Source organism: Trichoderma reesei, assembly GCF_000167675.1.
Source record: "Trichoderma reesei QM6a unplaced genomic scaffold TRIREscaffold_39, whole genome shotgun sequence".
Lineage (NCBI taxonomy): Eukaryota > Fungi > Ascomycota > Sordariomycetes > Hypocreales > Hypocreaceae > Trichoderma > Trichoderma reesei.
In genome coordinates, this window is record NW_006711186.1 from 91,589 (window position 1) to 105,148 (window position 13,560).

Genomic DNA, 13,560 nt, shown 5'->3' on the forward strand with positions numbered 1-13,560 from the left:
CCAACTTTATTATTTTTTTTACATATCCTATTCTTCTCTTCATTCGAATTCTGATGGAGCATGAGAGGCTTATGATGGTGGCTTTGAAGTGGATGGGGCTTTGAGGAGGAACTTTGAATCTTTTTGGCAGGGGAATCTGTAACGTGGGAGCATGTACATACACAGCATGATGTCCATTGGAGATGATTCACTGAGTGGGTGGGAGGGAACTTTGGATGGAAAATGAGTTCAAAGATGAAGGCAGGTGATGATAAATGATGGAGTGGTCTTCAAGAGCTAGAACTTTGACAACAGCAGATGTATGAGATTCTTTATACTATATGTTTTATGTGATTGATATGTTTTCCCCGAGGTACATGATAGAAACAAACAATTTGGTGCGCCATGGCTATCATGTTGACGTACGTGACCTCCTGTCTTTGTAATATGAACAGAACACCTCGGATGGAGTGTCCCAAACCCATTCGCATACTCTCTCAACCCGCTCATTAAATGCCAAATACATGCCATCCCATCTCGCCAATGTCTATATGTCATAGTCTCATCCCATCTTATGCTAACAACAACACCCAAGCATCGAAAAACACTTCCCAAACAACAACAAATGTTTTGTCTCACCAAGCATCTTTCACTCCTCCCGAACCCCCCCCCCCCCCCCCCCTTCCCCTCTCAAAGTGTCCTCCTCTTCTGCATCGACGCAACTCCCGCCCTAAACTCATTGACAGCCTCGGCAATGTCCCCCTCTGGATCCTTGGAGATGCCCAGAATGGGCTCCCTGCCCGAGAGGCTCTCGCTGCTCGTCGTCCGCTTGAGCCGCGCGCTGGCCTTGCCCTGGCGGCTCTCGAGCTTCTTCCTGAGCAGCGCCTTGCCGGGGGACGCAAAGAAGGCGAGCGACGCCGTGGTCCAGATGAAGGCGTAAAAGTAGACGTGGGACCAGGCGCGGACCGACTCCTTGAAGCTGAGGATGAGGAAGGGCAGCGTCGTGAAGGAAAAGGTAAGCTGGGTGACGAGGTACGTGGCGAAGTCGTAGTACTTTTTCTTGGGCGTGGGGTTGCCCGTGATGGGATCGAGGAAAAAGGGGCGGACGTGCCGGCGGAAGTCTGGTCACACAAGGATGAGATGTCAGTAAATGTTCTTTTATGGAATGAGCAGAGAGGATTGGAGGATAAAGGGCAAAGATTCTCACTCTTGGCTGACGTCTGAATCAGACTGGCCAGCATAAAGCTGAGGTAGTAGCCCGGGTAGAAGCCGTGCCAAAAGGCGCTCGTGACAAAGGTCGTCATGCTGGCGCGGAAGCCGGGCTTCTTGCCGCGGGGCGTCACGCGCAGGTAAATGTAGTTGCGCAGCCAGTTGTTGGTGTTCATGTTCCACCCGGCCAGGTACGCGCGCGGGTTCTGGGCCGTCTCGACCATCCAGGGGTCGACGTTCTGCAGGCGGTTCCACGAGACCTTGCCGGTGACGGGGTCGACGCCGTTATAGCCCAGGCCGGCCAGGATGCAGGCACCTTCGGTCAGGGCCCAGACGCCGTAGAACTTGAAACGTGTTACCTGGCTGGCCATGTGGATCAGCCACACGCGCTGGAGGAACGAGCGCTCGACAAACGACGGGTCGGTGACGTGGGCGGTGCTGAACTTGCCCGACAAGGCGACGAAGAGGCCGATCCAGACGAGGCCTGTGATAGCCTTCTTGGTGGCGGGGGTGCCGCTGCGAGGAATCTTGCGCTTCTTTCGCACAGGAGGCTTCTTGGCAGGGTCAATCTGGGCGGGCACGTCGAACATGGACGTGTCGATCCAGCGGCGGTACTCGGCATAGTCAAAGGCCGGGCCGGCAAACAGCGACGGGAAGAAGAGCACGTAGGCGGCGTAGTCGACAAGGGGCGGCAGGTCCTTGAGGGCGCGGTTCTGCTGCAGCTCCGACAGCTGGTCGGCCGGCAGCTGGCCGTCGGCGACGTTCCAGCAGAAGGCGGACAGCTTCATGATGAGCACCATCTGGGCTCCGGTGACGTCGACGACGGAGGGGTTGTTTGCAATCTGGCGCTGGATGTGGCTGATGGACATGTGGCCCATGAGGAAGACGAAGCCGATCCAGGGCATGTAGGGGCTGCCGCGCAGGTACTTTGCGATGGCGTAGGCGCCGCCGGCGCTGATGGCGAGGGTGACGATGCCATCCCAGAGGTCGAAGAGGCCGACGAGGTAGAAGAGAGAGACGCTGTTTTCACGGTCGAGAGGCGCAGAGGAAGCGCCAAAGGTGGTCAGCTCTGATGCCGGCGAGAACGGGTTCTTGTTATGGTTTTCTGCTGGCGGTGAATTACCAGATGATGAAGAGGTTCTTTAGAATCGGCTTCGCGTCCGGCAGGCGCTTGAGGATTCCCGCAAGCGGATACGAGAGGAGGAACGAGAAGGTGAGCTTGACTGTCGATGGGAGAGCGGTATTCAATTAGAGCAGGTTCACGTCGATTGAGTCTGTCAAGGAGACTGGGGGGTGTTGATTCTTACGTTCGTCGGGAGAAGCACCCAGCTTCGGTGCCAGCGCCTCGAAAGCTGCAACAATGACACAATACACGTTAGACTCAGTTGAGAAGTAATCTGAGGATATCATGGAGAGAGCAAGCAATGAAGCACTCACGCCTGTGCAGGAATAGCAGCATCGCGAACGTCTGCGCCCTGGCCCAAGAAGTCGAGCGAGTTGTCCGAAGATGAGAATCGATGATGTAGTTGGTAAAGGAAAAGGGAAAAAAAAGAGGAGCAAGGCAAGGCAGGCAAGGTACCTGGCAGAGGAGCTACCCCAAGAAGGGAGATCCAATGGAGGGGTCAAAAAGCGGGAAGCTACTACTAGTAACGAGAAGAAAGGTACGGAAAATCAAAGATGGAAGGAAAAGGAAATCCAACAAATCGGGTCCCTGTATCTAGAAAATAATGATAAAGAATAACAAGGACATTTGCACTCATGATTCCAGGAAGAGGAATGAGGAGGACGAAGCAGAGGCAAAGCGTTGAGCACGACAAGTCTGTTGAGGCGCGTCAAATGACGATGCACTGCATGGATCTCTGCTGCTAAACGACGTCAGCTCGTCGATTCCGTGAGGCACCCTTAAGGTAATAAGGTACCCATGCACATGCACATGCTCATACAAGACCACCTAGGTACCTTGCTAGCCAGTAATAAGATACCTGCAGTCTCATACAATATTACACAACAAGCAAAGTACCTTGGTCGTCCACGGGACTCGAATCATTCGGTGAGCAAGACACACGTGCTAAATACCTAGGTAAATCATTCATCCAATGTTCGCTCTCTCCATACCTATCCTTGCAGTGTCTATCTTGGGCCCTTATCAAGGTTTGTTTGTATATATATCCACTAGGTAGTCTATATAATACTACATATGGCTCTTTTGACATTCTTTGAACACACCCAACCCAGATAAATGACCTCAAAACTCAAACCACTAAATCTACTTAGACATAAGTACTCGCACTCGCATTATCATTATAGCCCTATACATATATAGACAGATGTATCGTCACATATATTATATCTCAAGGGCATGCTTCCGTAGGCCCGTCTCATCGCCGCTTAACCACACCTTGGCCTCAAACTGCGTCATGGCTCGATCGAGGCAGGCCGTGGACGAGTCGACTCAAACGGCGCCTCTTGAAGACATCCAAGGGCCAAGAAGCCGGGCATGTACGCCATCCTATCGACCCAGCTGTGAGAGGTACAATACACACGGGACAGGGGCCCTGTCCAAAGAAGCATATCCTCCAAGTTTCATGGGCCTTGTTACCCACGATCGAGCTGCAACGTCATCTTGCTCACCTCTGCCGTTCTTACGGTAGGTAGAGAGCCATCAACCAACAGCTACTAGCAAGCAATCACAGAGGCACATGCGGGTGGAGGGCAGCATGGTGAGCAAAAACTCTTATTAATACTGCAACAGACCTATCTAAGAGCAACCCTTTTTTTTTTTTTTCCCTCTTTTTGTCTTTTTGTACAACTAATCAAACAGCATCCTAGCCGTGCACCTGTGCAAGTATTGCTGCCTCCGCGAACCCAAATTAAGGAAGCCAAGAATTCTACCACCCAACAATCCCGATCGGCCCATCCCGACCTCGAATATTAAAAATTAAAATAACACAGAGATATCGAAACAAAACAACAAGAAACTAGACCAGGGGGTATTGTATACGCCCGAAACTCCGCAAGGTAACCGAAAATCCCATCCACAAAAGTCATCCGGAAACGCCATCCCAAAGCTCAATCGGGTCTGGGCCCGAGAACAGTGGCCGTGATAAGTCCCCAGGGCGAGCTGTGCCCGCGCCGAGTCCGGTATAAAGCACAAACTTTTCGCAAAGCCGTAATGCCCCGTGACGCCCGTATGATGCCAAGCCAAACCCAATGTTGCGTGCCTCGTCGAAGCCTGCCATGAAAAGAGACGGAGATATAGATACAGTATATGAGCAAACGCCAGCCAGCCAGTCAACCTGTTTGCCGTCCTTGAGTGTGTGATTTATAATGCGCCCGGGAACCAAGTAACCCACTCTTCGGCACTAGGCTCATAGTGAGAAGTGCTGGTGGTGTTTTGCGGGTTCCCTCCTAGCGATAGCGCACCATGACCGTGCTGCAACATGACCGGCTGTAAGGCGTTCCGCTGCTCGTGGTGTCTCTGCTGTGCCTGCTGGAACAGGTGCTGCGGCGGCTCTTGAGACTGCGAATGCTGATACTGCATCGCGTTGCTGCGGCGTTGATGTTGTTGATGCTGCACGGGGCTGGGGTGCTGATTCTGATGTGGATGCGGCACAGGGCTGGGCAGCTGATGCTGAGGCTGTATGGGGCTAGGGTGCAGCAGGTGTTGATGCTGTTGGTGAAATTGCTGTTGCTGTTGCATGTCCATCAGCTGCGGTTGATGCATCTGCTCTTGCTGAGCTTGCTGCTGTTGCAGCTGATGTTGCTGCAGCTGCTGTTGCTGCAATTGCGGGTAGTTATGTCCATGGTGGTGCTGCAGTTGAGCGTGCTGCTGCATCTGGTATTGCTGGTGGTGGTGGTTATGACCCTCGCCCTGTGCGTGGGCCTGAGCATCGGCAGTCACGAACATGGCGGGAACCCAATCTGCAGTAGTGTAAACCGAGTCGACGGCAGCGGCGGTGACTGCCATGTCAGCCAAGGCCTGAGTGAAGACGACCTGCTCGGGAGTGATTGTGGGAGCGGGAGGGGTGATATCGGTGGCGGACACTGGCAGGTAGAGGCCATGAGCAGCGGCTGCAGCGGCGGCGGCATTGGGGTCGTTGGGATCCTCGAGATGCTGATGCAACACCAAGGGCATTCCAGGCACGGGTGTGCGGAAGTTCTGGTTGAGGTAGAGCTCGGGACGAATCCGCACATTTGCGAACTGGCGGAAGGTACTCGGAGTCGGGAGAAACTTGACCTCCTCGAGGTCGTAGTAGCTGACTAGGTGGTGCGGGACGCCACGGTAGTTGATGCTGATGGTCTTCTTGACCAATCCGTCTCCCTTGAAGTCGTACGAATCCGTCAGAGACCCGACCAATGATCGCTCGATGTCCTGTGTACCTCCCGAGCTGTTGGCCACCGGTTTGTGTATGCCGTGGCCAGCTCTCCTGCGTTTAAGGGCACGCTTCTTTTCACCAGGCGGGAACGGCCTTTGCAACTCCCTGTATATAAGGAAATTGTCTAGGATGCGGCTCGGACTCCAGGATATACCGTCGGTCCAGCGCTTGATGCCCGAGGCATGCTCTTCGTAGATGAAGACGCTGCCGCTGACGATGAGTTGCTGCCGCTCGCGGTCATGAGGGCGGCGGGGGACGTGGCTGATGATTCCGTCGAGACAGGCAGAGAAGAGGATCAGAGCGTCGGTAGTGTCGTTGATGAAACCACGGAAGGTGGGGGTCAAACGAGGTTGATCAGACATGTTTGGCTTTGAAAGGTTGACAGACGATACACAGAGGATGTAAGAGTGAAGAGAAACGTGAAGACTCGAGGGATACGAGTACAACGGGGGGAAGCCGAAGGATGACGAGAGATGAGGACGGGAGTTTCGAGAGGGACACGAAGAAGAGAAGCTATTAGCTCAAGAGAGAGAGCTAGAAGAGACCTCAGTAGAAGACCGAGGAGAAAACCTTGGAGAATGGCCAAGGAAGAGACAAGAGAGGGTGACAACAGTTTGATCGATATAGGATTGTTAGTAATCCCGAGAGAGAAGATAGATTGAGAGGCGATATGTTGATGTAGGTTCGATTGTCAGTTCGAAGAGAGAAGAGAAGCTAAGAGGAGGGGACTCTTAGCGGAAGATAGAAGAGAGGATAAGGAGGATGAGATAGGTAGATGGAAAGGATAGTAGGAGGAGAAAGGTAGACGGGGATTAAGAGAGGGGTAGAGATGGTATAAGTGGCTAGACAGAATCTAGACACCCGGTAGTGGGAGGAGAATTGACCTCGTAAGACGAGTAGAAGAGATCTCCAAGAGGAGTAGAAGGGACCTTGCAGGAGGATGAGAAGAGATCTCAGCGACGACTGATGGAGATCTCCGAGACGTTGATCAGAGAACTCAAGGGATAGACTCGTAGCTACCCCAGAGGCGGACAAGTAGATGAGTACCTTGAAGGCGGGCGAGCAGATACTCCTTGGAGGTGGTCGAGTAGATGGATATTTTTGATCCGGACGGGTGGATACCTCAAGGGAGGACAAGTAGAGACCTCAACGGTGGATGAGGGGTGTCGAGAAGAATACCTCGTTTGAGGAGGAAGCCGAGAGACAAGATGCTCGAGGCGGAAGTCAAAGCGCGTGAAGGCAATCCAGTAGCCAACAAGCGGTAGTAGGCGGAAGACGGTAAGACCGAGGCGGCGATCTCCAGAACCCGGTTATCGTGAGCTTTGAGCGAAGTCTTTATCACGAGAAGCGGCAGGGCAGCTGGCCAGAGCGTTTGAGCGTTTAGCGTTTGCTGTGCGTGTGCGTGTGCGTGTGTGTGAGCGTGTGTGTTTTGAGTTCACCGAAGAGCGAGCGATTGAAGTCTCGTCGAGACGAGGCACGGAAAGTTGAAGCTTGGTAACGATCCAAAGGTGTCCAAAGGGTAGCAGGAGCAAGAGCAGGAGGGAGCAGGGGGGGCAAGTGGCCGATATTATATAGGTAGCCAGTCTGGCGGTCGAGCAGCTCTCATCAGTATCCGCCAACAGGGCGTAGCAGGCAAGTATGTATGTAGGTAGGTAGGTAGGTAGGTAGGTAGGCAGGACAAGGTAATGAGTCGAGGGCCAGGAGAGGCAAGGTCGAGGGTTTTTGAGTGTAGGGCTGGATCTGGGAGGCTTATGGCGGAGGGGGGAGGAGGCTGTTGAGAAGTGGGAAGAAGTGGAAGCGAGGAGGCGTGAGCAAGAGAAAGACATGGAGAGAGAAAGGAAAGAGGGGTCCGTACTCTTGGTGTTGGCTGCCCTGTCCTGCGCTTGCCGTGGTCGTGGTGTGTCTGTGGCTTGTGGCTTGCAGGCCTTTGGTCTTGGTTTCCTTCTGCTGTCTCCTTCCCCCCCGCTCGCTGCCGGGCTCGAGAGGTACCAGATTCGAGGCCCTGCCCCGGGGGTGTGCGGTACGGGCGTGTACCCGGAGCTCTCGGCGGACGCAGGGCGCACGGGCAGGTACCGGCACCTTGGTGGACGGCCCATGTGAGAAGTACCGCCCTACCCAGACTCACCCAGATACCTACCTACCTAGCAACTGGTTCGAAGCGGGCCTTTGGGGGTGACTCCTTGCAAGAATCGCCGGGAGCTGTCCGAAGAGCCACCATGGGCAATCAATCGGACGCCTCGATGGCAAACGGCAGAGCTGTCGCTTTTCTTTGCGTGGAGTTTCTGTCAGCCCTGTTTTTTTTTTCATCTCTAGATCTGTGTCTCTTGATTCTTCAACACCAGCGACGATGGCGGCAAAGCTGGCCATTGCCCAACTGAGTTTCAGGAACCCGTGGGCTTGGGCGGCCGATCCAAAAGGCAAAATAAAAAAAAAAAGAGAGTTTGTAGGTAGGTAAGGTTGGGTAGGTGGGTAGGTAGGTAGGTAGGGAACAGGTTATTGCTGCCAATGGGTGGGAAGAGCCAAGGTACCTCACTATCTAGGTACGAACTTGAAATGTTGCTTGCCCCAAAGTGCAAGGTAATACGTACCTACTACACTGCGATATGCTGCCACATTCTTTTCGTATCGCAGCAGTCTATCTCTCTTGGTTAATTCTCCAACAAGTGAGGAGCTCAGTTAGTCTCCCCAGAGCGGGCGAACGCGCGCGAAAATGGGCAGGTTGACGAGAGAGCCACAGAGGTCAGCACCTCAGCGAGCCGGGGCTGTACCGGCCCAATTGCAGCGGTTGCGCGCGCGCCAGCATGCAGCGAACGAGGTCGGGACTTGATCGATCAGAATCCCTTGCCAAAAGCCTCGATCCCTCTTTTCTTGTCCCCCCTCCCTCCCTTACTCCCTCCCCACACACACACTCTCTCGCTCTCACACACAGCACAATCAAATCACGTCTCGTCCATACAGGCTCCAGAGATACATGCAGGTGCGGAGCCAGTCGCAGCGTTAGCGCAAGTACCCCGGGATAACCTGGACGCAAAAGCTTGGGCCTCTCGAGGGCCCGTTTCCCGCAACTGCCGGCTGCAGGGTCAAGGGTCGTTGGCAACGAGGAGGGGGAAGATGCGTCCAAGTCGTCGTCGTTGTCGTCGTAGCCGCACTCCGTAGGTACCTACTCAACTACTGCCTTATGGGACCTTTACTAGGGCCCTTGCAAAGCAAAACCGGCGATTGAGCACCACCAGTCTGGCTTATGGCCTTGCAGTACCTCACGTACTCGTAGTTTGTCACCTTTTTTTGTTGCTGTAGTCCCTTTTAGCCGTGCACCGACTTGTCTCTGTGCTTGTCGCGCTCGTCTAACTACCTAGGTACGTACGCCCCGATCCTGTCCCTCTTGTCGTCTTCCCCTCTTTCTGACCCATCCCGCTACCTGACGAGATTGATACGACTTCGAACCGAGCACAGGAATCAGAATAGCTCCAGATGGGCCTCAGCGCCTCAGAACAAAGAAGAAGAGGAAAAAACATATCGTGCTACTAGCAGGAAAACAATGAATAAACTCGGTTATCTTAGAATGACTGGCGAGTGCTGCGCTGCCAGCCACTGTGGTTGACTGTGCTCTCAAACACGTGTCTATGGGTTTGATGGCAGCAATTGCAAAGTATAAAAGACGCCCAGGAGAAAAAGTTGGTGATGGCGCCTGCCAGCCCTGATTCTTAATCTGCAGCTTTATCCCTTTTGGGTTATTTTCTTCTGGTTCTCTCTGTTTCTTCGTTTTTTTTCTCTTCTTCTTCTTTTGTCTTTTTTCATGTTCCATGGATATTTTCTCATGAGCGACCTTATCGTCACCTTGACAAGAGGCGCGGCAATCCGGCAAGCAAATCGATGCCAATCGGACAGACGAGCGCGCCGCCTGGGTGTGCCACCGTGTAAGAGGCAGCGCGGCCGTGATTGGGCAATCGGCCAACCCGCAACTTGGGAGCTCCCACGTTAGGTAATCCCGACACACAAGGGATGGGCTCCCCACTCCAGTTCCGTAATGGCCCTTGACAGAAGAACACATGCTGTGTACATTTCCCACCGCGTGGAATCCTCTCAAAAAAGAGAAGAAAAAAAAATCGCTGCGTTCTCTCTCTGCTGTAAGAGCCATGCGGTAATTTATTGCACGCTTCCACATGCCCTCGTCGCCTCGTTTCCTCGCATCTTGTCTCTCAACTCTGGAACTGCGCCGCGATCGCGCGATTGAATGCAACGAGCTGCTCGTTGCCCCGATCTAACGCTGCAGCCCTACGGGGGCTGCAATTGGCCCGCACAAAACCGTCGTCCATCGCCGGATCCGGCCCCTCTTTTTCTATTGCCCGCAGCTCGCAGCTCCACGTGTTTTTCTGCTGCGATGGGGTTTGGGGAGGCGTATTGCCTGTTGCTTGCGTCGGCCCTTTAACTTGATGGCAAAAGAGCAAGGCTCAATGGAGATTATCACAGCGCTCAACAGCACTCGACAACAAGGGGCACTCTTGGTGTGTCATTTCACGCGGCCATCCACATGCAGGTTGTTGTTGTCGTCAAATGACGTCCGTCTCTGTAGCTGCAGCAGTAGCAAGCAGTAGTAGCAGCAGCAGCAGCAGCAGCTTCGGCATCTTCATAATCGCGAGACAGCGCCGGCGCCAACACCAAATCGCACGCACAAGCACAACTTGCTGCTAAGGGCTCCTTAGTATGCCCGCTACTCCTGCCGCTATCGCAGACTACTGCGACTTCGCTGCTTTGCTAAGCACAGTCCGTCGTCGATTGGCCGCTGTTTTCCCCTCTCTCCTCTCGCTCGCGCAGGCCGCGGAACCGGGCTGGTTGCGGGAGCAGCGAGTTTGGTGCCTCACCCTTTTGCGGCCGTCGCTCCCTCCCCACATCGCCTCAGGGTGTTGTTGTTGTTGTTCAAGTTGTTGTTTTGAGTCCACACCTTAGGTAGGTAGGGTAGGTAGGGTAGGTAGGCAAGGTAGGTAACTTGCTCGATTGCCCGTAGCAAAGGGTCCGCCGCGTTGGGGCGGCCACGATGGGCTTGTCTGACAAAGCGGCTAAAGTAGTCGAAAGGAGGGGTTGTCGCCCTCGAGAGATGGAAGCGAGGGGACAGCAAAGATGGGGAATTCGCGTCATGGCTGCTCTATGCAGATGCTCGACCTTCTACTTGCTTGCTGAAGCCGTGGGTAGGTAGGTAGGTAGGTACCTAGCAGGCCGGGGGGTGTTTTAGGGCAGAGTTATATAAGACTTTTAGGTGTGGATATAATAATATAATAAGGTTTACAGCATAATAATAATTATTAGGCTAGTATATAGTATTAGCAGGTGTGTTATATATATATAAGTATTACTGCTTAAAATTATTACTAGTTAGTATAACTTTATATATATATAGTTCTTTTTTAATTAGTAATAAATAAACTACTTATTTTTTATTAGCTAAAGAAAATATATAAAAGCTATAATAGTTATAAAATTAGTATAAAATTACTAATTAAATAGTATTTATATTATAAAATTATTATATAGTAATATTTATTATTAATACTATATTACTATTATTACTTAAGCAGTATACTATTATAAAGTAAAACTTTATTTAAGTAAAAAAAGTAATTACTGCTAATATAATATTATTATTATTATTAAAGTGTAATTCTTTTATAAAGAAAAATATATTAACTTATAAAGGGTTTTTATATAAAAATTATTTTAAGTAAGAACTTTATTTATAAAAAGGTAATATATTAAGCTAAAAAGCTATATTTTTATAATAATAAATTATAATATAATAAGTAAATTAAGATAATATTAAAAGCAGCTATAATATATAATATAATAGTATTATATTATAATATTAAATTAAAAATCTTTTTATTTTAGTAATAATACTAGTATAAATATCCTTATTAATATAAAAGTCTTATATTAAAGTTATAGTTTTATCTTTAATAATAGCTTTATATTAACTTAAAAAAGCTTTTCTTAAAGGCTATATATATATATAAATACCTATCTTAAATACTATATATTAGTTATTAATAGTTATATATTATAAGCGCTATTACTTATATAAATAATAATTTACTTTTTAAATAATATATAAGTATACTTTATAATTATAAAATACTATATTTATACTATTACTACTTATTTTTCTTTAAGTAGTAGATATTATAGTATTCTATACCTTATACTTAATCTTTAATATAAAATCCTTAATATATCTTTATTTTAATTTATAGTAGTTTTATTAATATATTATAAGGCATACTATAATATAAGCGCTAGGTTTAAAAAGTAATATAAAATTAAAATTATTTAATTATAGTTATAGTTATAATAAAAATAATCTCTTACCTTTTTATAAACCTTAACTGCTTTTTTTTATAATTTTATTATAAAAACCTAGTATTTAAATACTATAAAAGCCTATGCTTATATATAAAAACTAACTTATATTAATATATAAATAATAATTCTTATACTTAGTTTTATAAATATTATAAATTTAATTTTAATTTTATATTATATATTTATCCTTAATTACTTTATATATTATACTATATTAGCCTTATAGTCCTTAAGTATAATAATATTAAAATAAACTTACCTATTTTATAAAGTATTTACTAATATATATTATAGCTCCCCTTTTATACTATAACCTAGGCTACTATAGTATTTATATCTTTATAGCTATTTAATATTAATTATTATACTTTTAAGTATTTAGCTATAATTAGCTAAGGTTTTTTAAGTTTATCTATAGTTATAAAGAATTTAAAGCTTATTTTAAGTATATCTTTAAGCATATTAAAAGCTATAATAGCCTGCTTTTTAATTATTTTCTGCTTTATATTATTAATATTATTAGTCCTTTACTTTTTACTAAAAGTTATTAAAGTAAACTTATATAAAGCTTATTTAGCTAAAAATAATAATATAAGTTAATATTATATATATATAAAAAGTATATTAACCCTTACTTAAATAATAATTACTATCTTTTTTATTAATATTACTATCCTTCTTATTATTAATATTTTTATTAATAATACTATCCTTTTTACTATTACTATTATTATTATTAATATTATTATTCTTTTTATTAGTGCTATTTTTACTAAATTTAGCTTTACTAGCTTTATTACTATTAGGTTTATTATTACTAGCTTTATTATTACTAGCCTTATTATTTATTTTCTTATCTTTTATAAATTTACTTTTAAAAATATTTTACTATTTTTTTATCTGCTTTTTATACTTATACCTAAAGGTATATATTACCTTTTAAGCTATTTATAGTCCTAGTGCTGCCTTCTCCTTTTTATATTTACCTTACTTATTCTTTATAAATTAATAAAATATAAAGAACTTTTTTACTTTAAAGACTAATTTATTAATTAAAAGATATATTTAAAGCAGCTAACTAGGTTTTATAATAAACTTAAATATAAATTAGTAAATAAGGTTTATTATTTATAAATAAGTATTAGTAAACTTTTTCTAGTTTTTTAATAGCTTATTTTTATAGTAGCCTTTAACTATTATAAGTATATTAATAAATTAGATAATATTTAGTTTATTATTTAAGTTAATAATACTAGCTTTATAAATATTATTTAAAATGCAGTATTAATAATTATCTTTATAAATAAATCTTAATTTAGTTACCTTAGCTTTTCTTTTTACTTATTTAATTAATACTATTTATGAAAGAACTAGTATGCTATTTCTATTAATATAAGGCACTGCACTTAAGTTTAAATAAACCTTAATAGCTTTATAAATACTTTTTAAAAAAGAGATAGGTTAAAAATAAAAAGTTAAGAGTTAATATATATAAAAATAGCAGATTAATAATAGTAAAGTAAGGTAATTTTAATATAAAAGAGATATAGTAATATATAATTTAAAAGAAGATATAAGGAGATCATATAAAATTTAAGTATATATAACTTCAGCGTAGGTAGTAAGGTCAGGCTAACTGTCA

At 46.1% G+C, this 13,560-nt stretch overlaps 3 protein-coding genes across 3 annotated transcripts; 1 reads left to right on the forward strand and 2 right to left on the reverse strand.

The window, feature by feature from the left end:
• Positions 1–669: 669 nt before the first annotated feature.
• TRIREDRAFT_82529 (uncharacterized protein) lies at positions 670–2,919 on the reverse strand (the record flags this gene model as incomplete). Its single annotated transcript, XM_006969726.1, has 5 exons — positions 2,626–2,919; positions 2,496–2,540; positions 2,312–2,411; positions 1,187–2,208; positions 670–1,100 (listed from the first exon to the last, which is right to left on the reverse strand). The coding sequence occupies exons 1-5, from the start codon at positions 2,645–2,647 to the stop codon at positions 670–672; spliced, it is 1,620 nt and encodes a 539-aa protein (XP_006969788.1). The 5' UTR covers positions 2,648–2,919.
• Positions 2,920–4,510: 1,591 nt separating this feature from the next.
• TRIREDRAFT_112439 (uncharacterized protein) lies at positions 4,511–5,926 on the reverse strand (the record flags this gene model as incomplete). The annotated part of the gene is made up of 1 exon (XM_006969727.1): positions 4,511–5,926. One exon carries the CDS (start codon positions 5,924–5,926, stop codon positions 4,511–4,513), a length of 1,416 nt encoding a protein of 471 aa, XP_006969789.1.
• Positions 5,927–10,599: 4,673 nt separating this feature from the next.
• TRIREDRAFT_112440 (uncharacterized protein) lies at positions 10,600–10,970 on the forward strand (the record flags this gene model as incomplete). The annotated part of the gene is made up of 3 exons (XM_006969717.1): positions 10,600–10,750; positions 10,881–10,889; positions 10,960–10,970. The coding sequence occupies 3 exons, from the start codon at positions 10,600–10,602 to the stop codon at positions 10,968–10,970; spliced, it is 171 nt and encodes a 56-aa protein (XP_006969779.1).
• Between the last annotated feature and the right edge of the window lie 2,590 nt (positions 10,971–13,560).